Here is a 16992-nt window from a genome sequence, read left to right on the forward strand (position 1 = left end):
AACCTTGCTGTCTTTCTCAAAGGGTATTTCCATTCATAAAGATGAAGGCTGGGGGCTCTCCGTGTCATTCTGGGAAAACAGACCCAGGAGGTGACGTCAGAGGCGAGCAGGACAGAGCGAGCTGCACGCACTGCCCTCCCAGGCTAATGGGTAGAAGGGCTGATTTCCTTTTTTTTCCTTCCTAAGATTCATAATGGTTTTTCCTGTCTGTCGTTACCACCAGTTCTTGATTTCTGATGACCCTCGTGTTCCTGGAAACCCCCTTCCAGGCAGTCAGAACCAGCAACAGAAGGGTCCTGCCGAGTGTCCAAAGGCTCTTCCATCACAAGCCACGCTGAGTGGAAGTGAGGTGGAGCTCTGGCCAGCAGCACGGGGCAGAGCAGAGCCTGGAACGCGGCCGGAAGGCAGGCTGGCACCTGCAGTGGGAGGGGGGTCAGGCAGGCACAGGCTCCCTCCGAGTCCCCAGCTGTCTAGCCAGCCGGTAGGCCTCACAGCAGCCACCACAGGGATGGACCCAGGAGGCACCGGGGCCACAGCTAGGCTCCTACTGCCAACAGCTGCTGCCAGAGCTTCATCAGACGTGAGGCCAAGAAAAGGGAGTTTGTTTTGTGCAAAACAGAAAGACCAAGGAGGGCGACCCTGCGTTTCAAGACTTAAGACCTTATCAACAGTGATCGTTCCCAGGGAGAGACGCGGACACTAGTCAACGTGGGTAGTTGGGGACATTAGGGCATCACGGCTAATGTTTCCAAAGGTGAAAACCAAACTGGCCTTAAGGTCCTTCTCTCTCAGGTCAGATGAGCGAGCTGATGCTGGGTCAGCCTCAAGGTGAGGCAGCAGGAGGTGGCGAGGACGGTGGAGTGGGGCCCTACCTGGGGGGAGGAAGGCCACACTCAACGCCAGGCACACGGGACTTCATTTTGTGGTTCTACTTTGTCCATCAAAATTTTCCATAGAAAAATACCAAGTTAAAAAAATGTCGGAAAGCCTGACGGATGCACAGAAACTAAGATTCACAAAACAGGTGAGGAGTCCATCTCCACACACACAGGGCCTTTAAGCGCGCTTTCCCGGCAGTAAGTGCCTGGTGAAAGATGGAGGGAAAAGCTTAAAAGCTGGCTGGGGAGGTAGCTCAGTCGGTAGAGCGCTTGCCTTGTAAGCATAAGGCCCTGGGTTCCATCCCCAGCACCCAAAAAAAAAAAAAAAAAGAAAAGCTTAAAAGCCGAAGTGTCAAACTGTGGTAACCTCAAGCTCAAGACTGAAGACACATCACTGCTGAGATGAAGGAACGAGGAGACCCGACTTAAAAACTTCCATTTACACACCTATCAGGTAAAGCCTCGCAGCCCCTTACGAAACGCCCCATCGGGATGCAGAGCTGAGGACCACGGCAAGGCGCTCCGAGAACGTCATTTAATACGCAAAGCCAGATGGGGAACCGAAGCACGGAAAGAAACCGGAGGGCTGAAGGCCGAGGTCAGGCCCAGAACGACTAGTCACCAGCAAAGAAAATGGTCCACGCAGAGTTCCCATAGAAAACACGTCGCAAATATTTTGCTTTTAACAGTTGACATGTCCTTTACAAATACATAATAGAAAAACACAATCCCCGTGAACAAAAGCCCGTCCAATGTGTTTTGGGGCCTCCCCCTCCCCACCCCTTACTAAAATAGGCCATTCTGGTGAGTCACTAGCGTCTGCCACTGTTCATCTTTCATGAGCGTGACGGGCATGTGTGCTGTGCGGGAAGTGAGAGAAACGTCTTACAAAAGGGGCCAGAGGTGGCCCAAAGCATGGGGACAAGTGGGTCTCAAGAGCCATGTTCCAGTGTCACCTCTGCTCCTCACTCTCAGGACACCAAAGTATGTAGGGACAGCCACCCTGCGGGGCCACCCCTCCCCCACTGCCCTCAATGTGAGGGAGCACTCGACGCCTCTTCAGGTGGAACACTCTCCCCTTCTGTCTACGCCCGTTGGGTCCAGAAGCACGTGGGTGCTGCACGGCCCTCCGTCACCCAGGCGCTGCTGGGCGGTGGGTGGTCCGCCTGACCAGCCTGGAGTAAGGCATTTCCTGTCCCTCACAGCATCGCGTTCACTTTCTCAGAAGCAACTTGGCAAAGTCAGCGTTGGTCATCTTGGGAGCCTCAGTGGCCGCAGAGGTGGAGACCGCTGGACATGGGGCAGGGCCGTTCTCAGCCTGAGGAGCGGCAGCGCCCGGGCGCTGCAGGGCACGAGGCAGCAGAGCGAGCTGGGTCCTTCCCTTTCCTCGCCTGCAAGACACAGAACGGACCCTCTGAACAAGGATTCGTGGCTCCTGATCGGACTGTAAAAATAAGCCAGGCAGCTGTAAAGCACCCCAAGTTAAGGGCTGGGATGGAGCCCGGTTTATAGCATCTGCCTCCTGGGTTTCAGCCCCAGTACCACAAAATAAAATCATAAAAAAGCTGCTTAAATACCAAAACTAAGAGATGAAATATAAAAAACAGGACTGATAAGATGATCCTCTGTCCTTAATTGTGGCTAGCAAAGGAAAAGCATGTCAACAAACTGCCTTGTGCACACTCTGGGACCACCCGTGCAACAGCCACTGGGGGACAGAAACGGCTGCCATCTTTTGGCCCCTGCCATATAACCGCGCCCCTCTGCTGGCTGGTCCCCACGAAGAGAAAGCACAGCCCTGAGGAGCTCATGGCCACGACTGGAGAATGGCGGCACGATGGCGTCGTCGGGCTCCTTTCACAGGTGCTTCGGCAAAGGGGACTTCAAGACAATCGCTGCCTGAAGGGTGAGCTGGCGGACGCCAGGTCCGCTGCCCAGGTGCCCTCCGGGCTTGCTCCGGACACCTTGCTCCAGCAGAACCACCACATCGCTGGAGGAGCAGCAGGGCCGGGCTTCCTGTCCCGACTCACCAGACCACCAGGGACGACCAGGGACGACCAGGAACTCCTCCGGCCGAGCCACACCGCAGTGCGCCCAGAACCAGCCCCGCCCCGCGCACGCGACACTCACGCTCCGTACATCTGCCGCGGCACCATGGGACCACCTGGTGCTCTCCTCGCCTCTGGCTTCTCCGGAACTTTCCTCTGAGGGGGGTTGCTGATCGCCACTTTGATGACATTCTCTTTGATGGTCATGCCGTCCATCTTCATCACAGCCTGCGACGCCTGCGACTCATTCTCGTACTCCACGTAGGCCAGACCCTGGAGAGAAGAGGTCGCGGTCAGCCGTGCAGACCCAGGACGCAGCCTCCTCACACAGGTCAGGGAGCCTGGCTTCCTTAGGAAAGCGGCAGAGCAGACGGCCGCCACCCGGTCACCTCGCACCGCCACTGCCCTGGCTACAGGTTTACTCCAGGCCCTACTCTGCTTCCCTGTGGCAGTTACTGATTTTCACATCAGAAGAACCTTTCTGGGTTCCGCACGCCCCGTGCCTGCTCCGGAAGAAAGAGACAGGCGGACCAGAGGAAGGACAGGAGGTGCCAAGGAGGTGGGCCAGGCACGGGGGTCAGGGGCCCAGCGGCCCTTCAGTCCCTTTAGTCTTCAATTTTCCATCAACCTGGTTGGGGGGGAGGTTCAAAAGAAATCCAAAATCATGCTTAAAACGACGCTCCTTGCAATGGGGCACACAGGGCCAGGTGTGGTGCACACGCCTATGGTCCCAGCCACTCAGGAGGCTGAGGCAGGAGAGTCACTTGAGCACACAGCTGAGACCAGCCTAGCCAACATACCAAGACCCCATCTCAAAAGAATACGTACACGGGCTGGGGTCACGGCTCAGAGGTGGAGCGCTTGCCTAGCGCGGACAAGGCAGCGGGTTCCAACCTCAGCACCACATAAACGTAAATAAATAAAAGTACTGTGTCAAAACACACATTGCATCATTATAGAAACCACACACACACGTATACACCTACGCACGCATGTGTGCATGCACACGCACGCCGTGCAAAAGGGCAAAGCAGGACCTGGAAGGGCAAGAGGAAGGGGTGAAGAGGAGTCTAGTGGGGGGGACGGGACTCATGGCACCAGCTGAGGAAGAGTGGGCACATGGAGACCACTCAGCCAGGCATCCGCACTGTGGCCCCCGTGATGTTAATAATTCACTTTCCAAATGCCTTCTTCGTTTTTAGTACACTTAGCTACATAAGGTTAATCTGATTCCAAATGGAAGTGCAGCCAAGTGAGCTTATCCTTCCATCCAATTCCCATCCCATCTTAGGAGACAAGCTAGGAACCCCCTCCAGCCTCAGAAGACCAGGTACCAACCATGTGCACCAGCACGGACCTTTGGTTTGCCAGCCCGGTTGGTGACCAGCCTGAGGTCTTTCACGGTGCCATGAGCCTTACAGATGTCTTCCAGTTCCTCTTTGGTGCAGGAGAAGGGCAGGCCAGAGACGAACAGCTTGTGTTTCTCCAGGGCAGTGCTATACCTGAACACCTGCAGAAGGCAAGAGGAGGGGCCACCGTCAGGCACCCTGCAGCAGGCAGATGCCACCGCCACAGGGCACGCCCACCAGGCAGCCCAGAGCCCAGCCGGGGACGGGAACTGGTGACAGAGTCGCCTGGCAAGTCACTTCAGGCCTCAATTCCTCCTCTGAAAAACAGCAGGAGTAAAAGCAGCCATTGCAGAGTCAGGGGTGGGAAGCCAAAGCACGACCAGCAGCAGCAGCTCTGGGCACGCACCACCCGGCGGCCCCGGCAAGACGCCATCGTCACCATTCCCATCGTGATGTCGGCTAGTGCAGCTCAGAGTCCCAGGGCCCAAGTGAGTCAGCCCCAGCCAGGTGCACTGCCACTGAGGCCGCGTGCCTTCACGTGAGCCCCGCAGGGGAGACGGGTGCCGAGCAGCCCCACCCGAGAGGCTGCTCCAACAGACCTTGAAATCCGGGTTCTTGCTCTTGTCCACACAGGGGGAAACGAACATCGGCCTCCCTTCTACGTTCTTCCGGTCCAACTCCAGGGCCTTAAGGGCAGAGTTTTCTTCTTTAAACTCCACGTAGCAATAGCCTCGGAAATCCCCGCGGTTGCTGAAGATGGGGCGGATCTCGACCACCTCCCCACAGGCCTCGAAGAGCGGCCTGAGCTTCACGTCGGGCTCCGCCATGCTGTAGGGCAGGTTGCTGACGAAGACGGTGATGCTGTCCTTGCTGCTGTCGTGGGGCACCTTGGGCATATCCCGCTTCAGGGAGGCGGCCTTCTCCTTCTGCTTGGAAGGGGGACCGACGTCCACAGGTGCGGGTGTCCCAGAGAGACCTTTGTCCACCTCCCCGTGTGGCACTGCTCCAGTCAGGGGCGAACTGTTCTCCACCCTTCTTCGTTTGGAGGGCTGCTCTGCAGGCGTTCAAAAGAGAAGCAGCGAGAATTAGACGGCGTGCCGTGCGGTCCTTCAGCAACCTGCAAACGTGCACGTGCACAGAAACCCCTGCCCCGCGAATGGCCCTGGGAAGGCTTCCGTGACCCTCCTGACCCGCCCCATGATTTTCTGAGCCCCAAATATACTCCAGCATGCGGGCTACTGTAAGTGGCAGCAGTGACGGAGTGCCACTGTCCACTCTTAGCCATAGCATGGTCAGAGGGACCCGCCTCAGGCCAGCGGGCTCTAGAACCTCTCCCAGAGCCCAGGCAGCACAGGGGCGAGACAGGAAACCACACCCGGTGGTGGGCACAAGCTCCGGGACCACGTGCTGGACAGCACAAGGAAGGGTCTGTCTGTGACACTCTGGGTGTCCTCCTGTCCTTCAGCACCTTCACCACACCACTCAACCCTTCTCACCGTGGCCTCAGAGGGCAAGGGCCAAAGCCCAGCGAGCGTTCGCTTCTGCTCACAGACCTCGCCGTCAACTCCCCGCTGCTTCCCCAGGGCGCCGGGCCCTCGTGCTCCACCCAACAGCACGCCCGCCTGGGCCTGGCTGGCCCGTCCCCACCACTGCCGCTGTCCCTCTGCCTGGCATCTGGGATCAAACTCAATCCTGTGCCGCTCAGAGAACAGCCCTTACGCGCATCCGTGCTTCGCTCACTACTCCGCCCAAGGGACTCCTCCCGGGCCGTCCCTGCTCCTCCGTCCAGGCCCATGACGCCTCCTGGCAGGAAGCCGAGCCTGGAGCCCCTGCCTCCACCGCACAGCACAACATCCCCCACGTCCCGACTGCCCCCAGGTCCTGTTCACCTCATCCTGGTAACTTGGGGGCTCTGAGGGGCAGGGACCACCCCGGGTCATTCCTGAAGGCCCGAACCAAGTGTGTGCAAGAAAGGCCAACTGATGGCAGGCTGCTTCCACTTCCCTCTGGCGGCCACGGCTACGCCAGGGAAAGGCTCAGCGGTCACTGTCTCAGGACAATTCTTCACCTTGACTGACAAATGAATCAAACTGACCCACACCTGCCTGCAAACGCTAGCTGGAAAATTCCACCACTCAAAACCATCAAGTGGGACTGAGCAAGCCAGGCACCTGGGCAGGGGGCCATGGCAGTGGGGACACAGCGGTGGGGTGGCACTGGAACCCAGTGAGGCGGATGTGGGCACTTGGGGTGGTGACAGGGACCTAGCCTGGGGGTGGCTGTCATGGTGAGGAGAGGAGGACACCCAGGTATGAGGGCCACGGTGGTGATGGCCTGGCAGAGGACAGGGAGCCTGAGTGCTGGGCACACCATCTGTGCAGGGCAGCACCCAGTGTGGGCATGGGCGGCCCAGAGGGTGAGGAGAGCAGCAGGCAGGAGCCAGCACAGAGCTGGGGACTGGCAGCACCGGCAAGCTGCTGAGGGTATCGGAGGCAGGGCACTGTCAGCAGGAAACCCTGCGGTGCCGGCTGGGAATGCAGGTGCCCAGGTGGGCTCAGGGTATCCAGGGTGCCACACGTGCACAGTTCCATGTGAATGGACACTTGCTCCCTAGCAGGAGCCACGCAGAGGCCTGGGGCACAAGCCCCAACAGCAGTGAGAACATCGGGCACCTGCCGAGCACCGCGCACACCTGGAGAACAGGGGCTCTAGGCCAAGGCACAGGAGGAGGAGACGAACTCGGGGTGCTCCGTGCCTGAGAGGAAGGACTCAGAGGGCCAGCGCAGGTCAAAGGCCTGCTTGAGGGAGCACATGAGCGCCAAACCAGGACAAGAAGAGTCAACGTAATTACTACCCTAAGGTCATGGCTGAGGAAAACAGGAATCCACATCCACAGGACAGAGGAGTGGCTCTGAAGTTCAGGGGACAGACTGTCTACCTCTCAAAGTAAGGTAAATACCCATCAAAATACTAAGTAATTACAAGGAGAAGAGCAAGCCAAGTAGGCACCACCTTGGTCACATCACCAAGTGACCAAAATCACATGCCACCTGAAGGGATTCAACAGGAAGGGCACATCCCTTAGGTGCTGTTCCTGCCAAAGATGTGTGACCTGACTCAGCACAGGGGACACAGAAAAGCCCACCCTGAGGAATTTCTGCAAGTAACCGGCCTCCTTCAAGTGTTCTGGTCATGGGAGTCAAAGGAATATTCCAGACTAAAAGAGACTCGAGACACAGGACAGTTAAGCACAAATCTGGAGCCGTCCACTGGAAAGGACACCACTAGCACCAAGGCAGGAGTGGGAGGGGCTGAGGACGCGAAGGCAGGAATGGATGGTGCTGTCCTGACTCTTGGTTTGGGGGTTTTGTTTTGGTGCCGGGGTTGGACCCACACCCCCAGCCCTTTCTGCTTCACATTTTAAGTCAGGCCCTTGCCAAGTAGCCAAGGCTGGCCTCGAACTTGCGCTCCACGGCCTCAGCCTCCCCGGGGGCTGGGTCACAGGCGTGTACCGCCAGACCAGCTGGGCCTGATCCCTGCTGGCTGAACGCAGGCAGGCCACACCCTGGTCTGCAGGACGCACACCGAGTAGTCCCGGGGGATGGCCGGGAGAGCCCGCGCTGTCTGTGCAGCGACTCGCAGGCCTGGGAGCCTGAAGACAGGCGCCCCCCACCTTCCTCCACGTCGCCCTGCTCCTCCTCCTCGTCCGCTCTGCGTGTGTCGCCGCCGCTCGCCTTCTTCTTCTTCTTCAAGGCTTTCTTCTCAGCCCGCATCCTCTTCCGCTGCTCGGCCTTCTCCTCCTCCTGCTGCACGAGGGCTGCCTCCTTCTCTGCAGCCTGGAGAGGGAAGAGGCCCTCCTGGATGTGCTGCTCCCAGAACCCACCGGGCTCGTGGAGCGATGCGAAACGAAGGGCGGCCAGGAGGTCACCCTCAGATGAGGAGCGTTCCCAGTGGCTTCCTAGGGTTCTGGATCTCAAGCCTGTGGTACCAGGGCCCTAAGTAAGCTGGGGGCTCACGCTCCGCTCAGAGGCCAGCTGAGGCTCCTTTTTGTTCTTCTCCATCTATTCCAATTGATTTTAGGGCCAAAATTCCCCCAGTACATGAAAAAGTATTTACTGTTAGAGCCAAAGTTTTAAGTTAATCTAAAAAGAGATACAAGTTTATTGATTCCGGTCTTTTATAATTAATACCCTACATGTGAAATGCATTTCTCATGAACACTCAAAGGTTTTGATAAGAACCATCCACACCAAGCAGAGCCTAAGGGATCCAGAGACTCCCACACCCGCTCCATTACCTTCGCCCTCTGCTCGGTCACGCGAGCCAGCCGGGTTTCGGTTTTCTGGACAGCGATATCCCAGTCTTCTAAAGTACCTTGACACAAGAGAAGCACGGCGTTCACTCCTTGCATTTTTGAAAGACTTAACACCATAAACCTGTCTCAATTCCCCACACCTCCAGAAGCGATCTCTCCCTTATCCCAGTAAGAACGGGAGAGTTCCTCGTTTTAAGAAAATTTAACCATGTGGGCTTCAAGTTTGGAATGCACACAGTCCTACAGGTGTTTCGACTGTCCCTTTTCTGACTTGAAAGCCAGAACTTGACCTCTTTCGGGCTCTCCATGCAAAGATCATGAAAACATTCTGGTACAAAAGGCCACGAGGCGTTTATATCAAGACTGAAGAACGTTACGCGCCACCCGAACGTTGAAGCGTTGTTGCGTGGGGGTCTGACCTCCGGCACTGAGGGGCTCACACCCCAAAACCAGACCATCTCCCTGCTGGCGCTGTGACCCAGGGACTCGTGGAGCTGGGCCTCCCGAGCACCTCGGCCGTGCGGATGTGCACTAGAGGGAGGCGCCCCCAAGGGACCCTGACGACGGCGGAGGCACGTCTGGTTGTCAGGGCTGGCTGGCGCGAGGGCCGCCGCAGCCTCCCACAGGTGGAGGCCAGGGATACGGCTAAGTGTCCTGTAATGCAAGGACAGCACGACGCACCATGCCAGCCCTGCACAGGGCCGCGTCAGGCCTGGAGTTGAAGACTGAGCAGTCACAGGGCTCACTCCGGGTGAGGCTCGGGACAGTCTAGTCACACAGCGCTCCCTGCCGGGCAGTGGCCGTGACCACAGGGAGTCCTTACAGACAACCAGACCCGAGGGCTGCGGCCCCACCTTCCATCCTCTCCATGGTGAGCAGCACCTCACAGACGTGCTCCGGGTAGTCGCTGGTGCACTGCACGGCCCGGTGCAGAGCCTTCCGGCAGTGCTGCGTGTCGCCATGGGCCCTAGGGCAAAACACAAAGAGCTGCTGCCACCAGGGGCTCACACCCCAAAACCAGAGAGGCAAAGGCACAGGGAGGGAGGGGCGGCACTAGTTTCTGAGGGGACTCAGCTGTCAGGAGCCATTTCCCCCTGCCTCCCCCAGTCTCCAGTCACACGGGAGGCGTTCTGGGAGCCACCCTGCAGGTGCCCAAAAACTGCACAGGGCAGCGGTCAGCCATCGGGTTTTCCATCTCTACAGCACTTAAGAGGTGCAACCCATGGGGCAGAGGTCCAGCAAGTCTATGTCACTTGATCAAGTCCCTGAGAAATTCCATGGAGTCCAACTAGAGGGGAGAATCGCTAAATCAGGAGGTGGGCGGAGTTTATGCTGCAAGTCAGATGGTTTTATACTGACAGGGAAAGACACCACTAGTCACAAAAGAAATCCATGGGCCGCAAGTTAGGACCAAGTTAGGACCGTCATGTTCTCATTTGTTTTTAAAAGTTAAAAATGTACATACACATTGTAAGTATGTATCAAGATACGCAGAAAAAAAATCTGTGGTTCCCAAAGTACGATCCATGTGCCCCTGAGACCTCTTGGCTCCAGGACCCTCTCAAGGCATCTGCAAAGTTAGAGGTCCTTTTATAATAACACCAAGATGTCACTGGACTTTTTTGCTGTGTTGACATTTGCAAGGGGGATGCAAAAGCAACAGTGGCTCTTCAAACAAAGTAAGGTAGGGCACACCTTTTTAATATCGTTTGACAGAATGGGGGATATACAGACCGCACCCCTCCTGAGAAAAGTATACGTTATCATTTGAGTTGCAACCTGAGTTAGTCATTTTTCACAGGGCAGTTTTTGCTTGAAAGAAGAGCTGAATGACAAGCTACGGTTACGGAGACCTGCGTTTCACATATTACCTCCCAAAATTAATGACACAGGTCTGCCACGCCAGAGAAAACCACTGATGTCATCTATTGCCAGTGATAAAATGTGAGCTTCTAGCCAGGCTCATGCCTGTAATCCCAGCAACTCAGGAGGCTGAGGCAGGAGAATCTCAAGTTCAAAGCCAGCCTTAGCCAAAGCAAGGTGCTTAGCATCTCAGTGAAACCCTGTCTCTAAATAAATTGCAAAGTAGGGAAATAGGGCTGGAGATGTGGCTCAGTGGTTGAATGCCCCTGAGTCCAATCCCTGGTACAAAAAAAAAGAACCTATCGCTTAAGCTAGGCATGGTGGTACACTCCTGTAATCCCAGTGACTCAGGAGGCTAAGACAGGAGGATCCCAAGTTCAAAACCAGCTTCAGCAACTTAGAGAGGCCCTGTCTCAAAATATAAAAGGACTGGGGATGTGGCTCGGAGGTTAAGCACCCCAGTGTTCAATCCCTGGTTTAAAAAAAAAAAAACAAAACTATTATTTGTTGCATTCAGCCACAGTATGGAAGGAGAACATCTAGAATTAACTGAAAGGCTACTAAATAGCCCTTTCTTTTCTAACCTCATCTATGTGAGGTCAAATTCTTTTATACTCTCCAGTGAGAACAATCACAACTGATACAGAACAGACATGAAAATTCAGGTGTCTTCCACCAAGTCAAACTGAAGATGCAGCAAAAAGATAAGACCATACCACTTTTCTCACTAAATTGTTTTGGAGTTTGGAAAATAATCATTTCTCCAACAAATGTATAAATAACATCTGATATAAAGTGTAAAATGTTACAGATATTATTTTTTAATGATCAACAAAAATATTTTTGTTTTATTTTCTAATTGGATAAATATTGATATCATTCACATAAACAAAAGCTCTTTGGGATCTTCAAGTTTTAACAGAGTAAGGGGGTCCCAGACCAAAAGGCGTGAGATCTAGAGAAGTAGTCAACAAGCTTGAACAATGGCCACTCCTGGTACGAGCCTGCATCACATATTTTTCTATCATATATTTTTGTCTCTGTGCTTTTTCAACTTGAGCACAATTTTTTTTTTAAATAGGGGAAATAATAAAACAGTCAAAACAGGAAAAAGGTAGTACAGAAATATATTTGACATACAATGTTCAAGACGTAGTGAAGAGAAAAGTTGGTCATATTCTTGGTACCTTCCCCATGTTTACGAATATTACTGGGCACATCTTTAAATCTAACATTTTTAAAGGTTTGTAATTTTAAAAGTTTGAAAATTTTGTGCACTTTAACTGCATTTCCATTTTAAAGAAATTTAAGCAACAAAAAGTCTCAAAACATTAACAGGCTGGAGATGTAGCTCAGGGAGAGAGCACTTGCCTAGCAGGTCTGAGGTCCTGGTTCCACCCCTGGTACAGCGAAAACGGGCGAACAGGAACTCACAGTACTTAAGTTTGAGTCGAAGCTTTCAATTAATTTGAATTTTCTCTTTGCTTTTTAGTGCTATTTTCTTATAAAATCAAATATAATTTTTTTAAAACTCTCCCAAAAAAGTCAAATAGAATATTCATGTCTAAAAATTAAAAAAAAAAAAAAAAAAAGGAAACTGTGGCTTGAACAGCCCCCACACAGAACACTGTCTGCTTCTCTAGCCTTGCCCTCGGACGAGACACAGGACAAAGGACTGAGCCATCCCAAGGAGGAGCGGGAGTCGGCCCCGCTCAGCAGCAGCGCTCTCCTGACAAGCAGCCCTCCCGGCCAGGCGGCTCACCTCTCCAGGCTGTAGTACTCCAGCCACATGCTGGCGTACTTGGCGTTCCCTCGGGTCATGATGCTGTCCCAGAGCTCCCGCGCTTTCTGCATGTTGTTGCACAGTCGAGCCTACGATGCATCAGCAGGCTGTCAGCAAGTCCCCACCCGAAGCCCACTTCAACCGACAGGCAGAGAAGCCCCCGTGGCTATTGGTGCTGCAGGAATTCCAGACAGGTTCACTTCCCACCCGCGGCAACAGGCCCTCGCTCTGCCCTGCGCAGGGGCAAGCCTCCAAGGCCCTGCCTACTGCTCCAGCGCTCACAGCAGGACAGGCGAGTCGCTGGTTCTCTTCGTCCCCTGAGCTTAACCCAGGTGTCTCATTAGGAGCAGTGCACAGCAGACCGACTGATCTGGCTTCGAAGGCCAGTGCTGCCACCTTATAAGCCACCCAACCTGAGCAGATCACCCAACCTCTCCGAGTCTTGGGTTCCTCATCTTTGAAGTGGTCACAAGACAGGCGTCCTACACAAAAACTACCCGACAAATGTCGCCTGACTCCCCCTCAGAGAACAGAACATAATTAGAAGTTTACGATTCGGCCAACTGAGGGAGGGCAGACTCCACGTCTCAATCAGTTTGCGGTTCCTGGACCAGCAATAACCATCGCTAGATCCACCGATTTTTTTGTCAAATCATCCATCACTGGACGAAAGGCCTCAGCCATGCAGAGACCACCTCTATCTGATTCCCAGCACCAGATCTCATGAATGAGCAACGAGGGAGGATGAAGACGTAAGCCAGCGACAGCCGGCACTTGGACATCTGCGGCACGCAGCCCAGAGACAGTACTTCCACCAAGAGAACGACAATGCTCACCATGCGGAGTAAACACTACAAATCCTCACAGCCCGAGAGCGCCCACTGGGATTCCAACTGTATTACAAAGCACTATTGATAATGGTACTTCAAAGGTGGAGGAAACTCAGGAAATGTCCAAAGCATTTACCTCAATCCTAGCCCAGTTCTGCATGATCACGCAGCTTGGATCTCCACTCTCGTTGAAACCTTTCAGAACGGAATTAGTGAAAATTAAAAAGAAACTCTGGGGCACACCGCTCGGCTGGGCAGGTATGACAGGCAAGAACAGGCAGCGCGACTGGGCAAAGTGGCAGGCGGGCTGGACTTACGCTCCTCGACCTCCTGCCGCAGGTACTCCAAAGCGCGAGTGAAGGCGGATCGCAGTTCTTCCAGCTCCTTGCTGGAGTCTGTTGGAAATTGCAGAAAGGACTTTACAAAAGCACACAGGCTGCCACCTCTTTTTGGTGTCATTTAATCCTACACCTGCCTGGAGATTATGCGCTTGGCATCAGGCAGAAGACATAGAAATAACACCTCAGTTCCTATCCGTCCCACAGCAGGGAAGAAAGAGATGGGCAAAGGACACTCATGGACAGAGGGCAGAAGCCAGAGGTGAGCACGGGGGGATGTGGGGAACCACGGCAGACGAGTGGGTCTCCCCAAGAGAGTGAGAGGAAGGAGTAGTGCGGCCAAAGGTCACCACTCAAAGTCACTGCCGCACGTTATACAAGCACATGTTTGGGTTGCTGTGGGTGCCTTTTGTTTTTGAGGAGCGGAATTGGAGCAGGGGATCCTGCAGAGATCCAGACAGCTAAAAGAAAACATCAGTCTTATTTTACACTATCTGGGGTTTATAAAGGAGACAGAAGTGAAAAATGAGAGAGAAGGCTTCAGAGGCTGGCAGGAAGCAACATGAAACCTAAGGAGCCTCTCTCTCCACAGTCCACAGCCTGACTTGTGACAGTCCTAAATCACAAAAATGTACAGGGGGCTGGCGGGTACCAACGCCTGGGCCACATCATCCAAAACACCACAACATGTTTGGGGAACTGAGACAGCTCACCAGGACATGTGGGGAAAAGGTCAATTCCAAGGGAAGCACATGTACTGAGGTACCTTGCTTGAAGTCAACCCTTCTCCTCAAGTAATCCAGATACGCCTGCCAGAGCTCCACGTAATCAGGAGCCTGGATGAAGCCAGCATTCAAAGCTTTCTCGAAGGTCACTAAGGATGGAAGAGGTCAGGATTCAGAGCCAATTCAAGGAGATGCTCATATAAGGTTATCAAACTCTACTGACTACAAAACACTTCACAACTTTAAAAAGTAATAAGATGCAACAAAGTGAAATAAGCTAGAGGAAAATGCTCAAAAGGGAAGATCGCAGGGCAGCGCACGAATGGTGTCCACAGGATGGCACTCCACACGGCCCTGCCAGAGAGCCCCATGTGAGAAAAGACCACGGCTTCTTCAAAAATCACAACCAGTCGTAGCATGTTACGAAAAGCCAAGAAGCCATGAACACAGCCAGTGCGCCTCCACCCAGAGCCTTTGGCCACTAGTACTCAGCATTCCAAAGAAAACCCTGGGGAATGCTAACTCAGTGACTTCCCAGTTCTAACAGTTTCTCACGAGGGAGGAAAAACTCAGAAGTCATCCCACACGCACCAGAAATCACTCGATGATCAGCTCCATGTCTCTCCATGGCCAGGAGGTAGCGACTCCACAGGGCGACCGTCCAGGGGCAGTTCCTAACAGCACGGCTGTGTACAGATAAAACCAGATCCTTTACTTTCAGCTGTCGATCCTGGAAGAAAGAATTCCAGGGTGAGAAGACAAAATGTTCTCCCTGAGACTTCATCATCGGGCTGGGGCTGTGGCTCAGTGATGGAGCGTTTGCCTAGCAAGTGTGAGGCACTGGGTTCAAGTCTCAGCACCACATAAAAATAAAAAAAATACAAGGCCCGTCAACAATTAAAAGAACTTTAAAACTAAAGACGTCATCATCAACGAGACAATGCCAGCAGATCAAGTGACACAAGAAATTTTCATTAAAATGTCTCTTATGACCCAGTTTCTCTTTTGCCAGGAGAGTAGATAAGAGGAGTGGATGCAGAGAACCTATAGGTTAAGAGTCTTAAAAGACAACAACCAATCCTAACGTGTGAACCTTGTGTTTTGTACATACATAGTGAAATATTTATCAATGCAATATCATTTCTGGATATGCTTCAATACAATATAAAAGGGAAAAGCAGATAAAGATATAGATGAATCCAGAACCGACCCATAATAGTTAACCACCGTTGAAGATGGAAAACAGGTATAGATGCCTTCATTTTACCACTGTCTACTTTTGTATGTTTACTTTTTGTCCATAATGAAAAGTTATAAGAAAAGAACAATCCATTATTAAATCCTATTAAGTAGGGCTACTATTGAGTAAATTTTTCTTCCAGTTAGTGATCAGTTTAAAATAATTTTGGGACTGGGGATATAGCTCAGTTGATAGAGTGCTTGCCTAGCATGCACAAGGCCCCGACTTCAACCCCTAGCACTCAAAAAAAAAAAAAAAAAAAATTTCAAATGTGATCCTACACTATGTATAATCAGAAAAATGAGAGATTAATCTCCATTTATGTATGATCTATCAAAATGTATAAATGCATTCTACTGACAGGAACAATAAATCAGAACGAATTTAAAATTTTTAAAATAAAATAACTTCAAGCCAGGCACAGTGGTACACATCTATAATCTCAGCAGCTCGGGAAGCTGAGGCAGGAAGATCACAAGTTTAAAGTTAGCCTCTGCAACTTAGCAAGACCCTGTCTCAAAATAAAAAATAAAAAGGGTTGGGGGTGTAGTTTAATACCTTGGATTAAACCCAAAGAGACCCTGGGTTCAATCTCCAGGACCAAAAAAATAAGATAAAAATAACTTCAAACACGAGAAGAAATCCCTGAGCAAGGTGGAGAAGAAAGGCAGCATGTCTCGTTTTCTTTTTTCTTTCTTTTCCTGAGGTGCTGGTGACTAAACCTAGTAGGATTCTGTCACTAAGCAACATCCCCAGCCCTTTTATTTTCTAAGACAGGGTCTCACAAACTTGTCTAGGCTTATCTCCAACTTGTGATCCTCCTGCCTCAGCCTCCTGAGTGGCTGGGATTACAGGGGTGTGTGCCACTGTGCCCAGCACATGCAACTAACTTCTGGCAGTCTTAATGACTCCCTATGTCATATTCTAAATTGGTAAAAATAAAATAATTCAGAACAGTGATCTTACTAGGTACTGACTGTAACGGATCCATAAGTCTGGGACAAGGCAGTTCTCGACAAGGGCACGCTCAAAGATCAACTGAATGCGAGCAGGGTCGCCCACCTTCATCTCGAAATCGATGTACGCTTGATATTCTGCCAACCTCGGTGCCTCTGCTTGCAGCTGGAGCACAGGAAAATCGTATAAAAGTTTAATTCAGTTACTTGATACTGTCAAGAAACACAAAACATCTCCAAATAAAATAAATGTTGGAAAGAGTGGCTATACCAAGATAAGAATCACCAGATCCTCCCTCTCAGAGCCACTTCAAGACAAGGATGTACACTTTGATGAGTACAGTCCTAGTTTCCTCATCTGGTCCAAAGTGTCTCAGCAAGGCAATAGTTGCAAAGGTTCCAAAACCAAATACATTTCTAGACCACAAGGAATTTAAAGTGGTCACCAATCAGGAACTGACTGAAAGAGCGACATTTCTGCCAATGACCACGCCAATCATCTTTCCACCACAGAGCCACTGAGTGGCACAGACAACTCAACTGGAAAAATCCAGTGCCTTGTGCTACATCAGGCAGCTCACGCCAAACACCAGCCCCACGAGAGCACAGGCACGGGTAAAAGGTGGAGGAGCCTGCTGAACGGGCACCCGCCCAGACTCAGGAGCAG

The 16992-nt window shown here is 52.4% G+C and overlaps 1 protein-coding gene across 3 annotated transcripts in view; it reads right to left on the bottom strand.

Annotated features, from left to right (window-relative positions):
* Window positions 1-1526: 1526 nt before the first annotated feature.
* The window catches only part of Sart3 (spliceosome associated factor 3, U4/U6 recycling protein), a 37800-nt gene continuing 22334 nt past the window's right edge, over window positions 1527-16992 (bottom strand). For 2 of the 3 annotated variants that reach the window (XM_047561432.1, XM_047561431.1), the window contains exons 7-19: window positions 16336-16491; window positions 14721-14859; window positions 14171-14278; window positions 13384-13461; window positions 13203-13261; window positions 12216-12325; window positions 9445-9557; window positions 8573-8649; window positions 7949-8111; window positions 4875-5329; window positions 4284-4436; window positions 3009-3199; window positions 1527-2269 (exon numbers count right to left, since the gene is read on the bottom strand). In XM_047561432.1, the coding sequence (XP_047417388.1) occupies window positions 2092-2269; window positions 3009-3199; window positions 4284-4436; window positions 4875-5329; window positions 7949-8111; window positions 8573-8649; window positions 9445-9557; window positions 12216-12325; window positions 13203-13261; window positions 13384-13461; window positions 14171-14278; window positions 14721-14859; window positions 16336-16491 (1980 nt within the window). In that variant the 3' untranslated portion in view covers window positions 1527-2091. The remainder of the gene's footprint in view (window positions 2270-3008; window positions 3200-4283; window positions 4437-4874; window positions 5330-7948; window positions 8112-8572; window positions 8650-9444; window positions 9558-12215; window positions 12326-13202; window positions 13262-13383; window positions 13462-14170; window positions 14279-14720; window positions 14860-16335; window positions 16492-16992) is intronic. The other variant, XM_047561433.1, reaches the window with a different exon arrangement.

Source organism: Sciurus carolinensis, chromosome 8, assembly GCF_902686445.1.
Source record: "Sciurus carolinensis chromosome 8, mSciCar1.2, whole genome shotgun sequence".
NCBI lineage: Eukaryota > Metazoa > Chordata > Mammalia > Rodentia > Sciuridae > Sciurus > Sciurus carolinensis.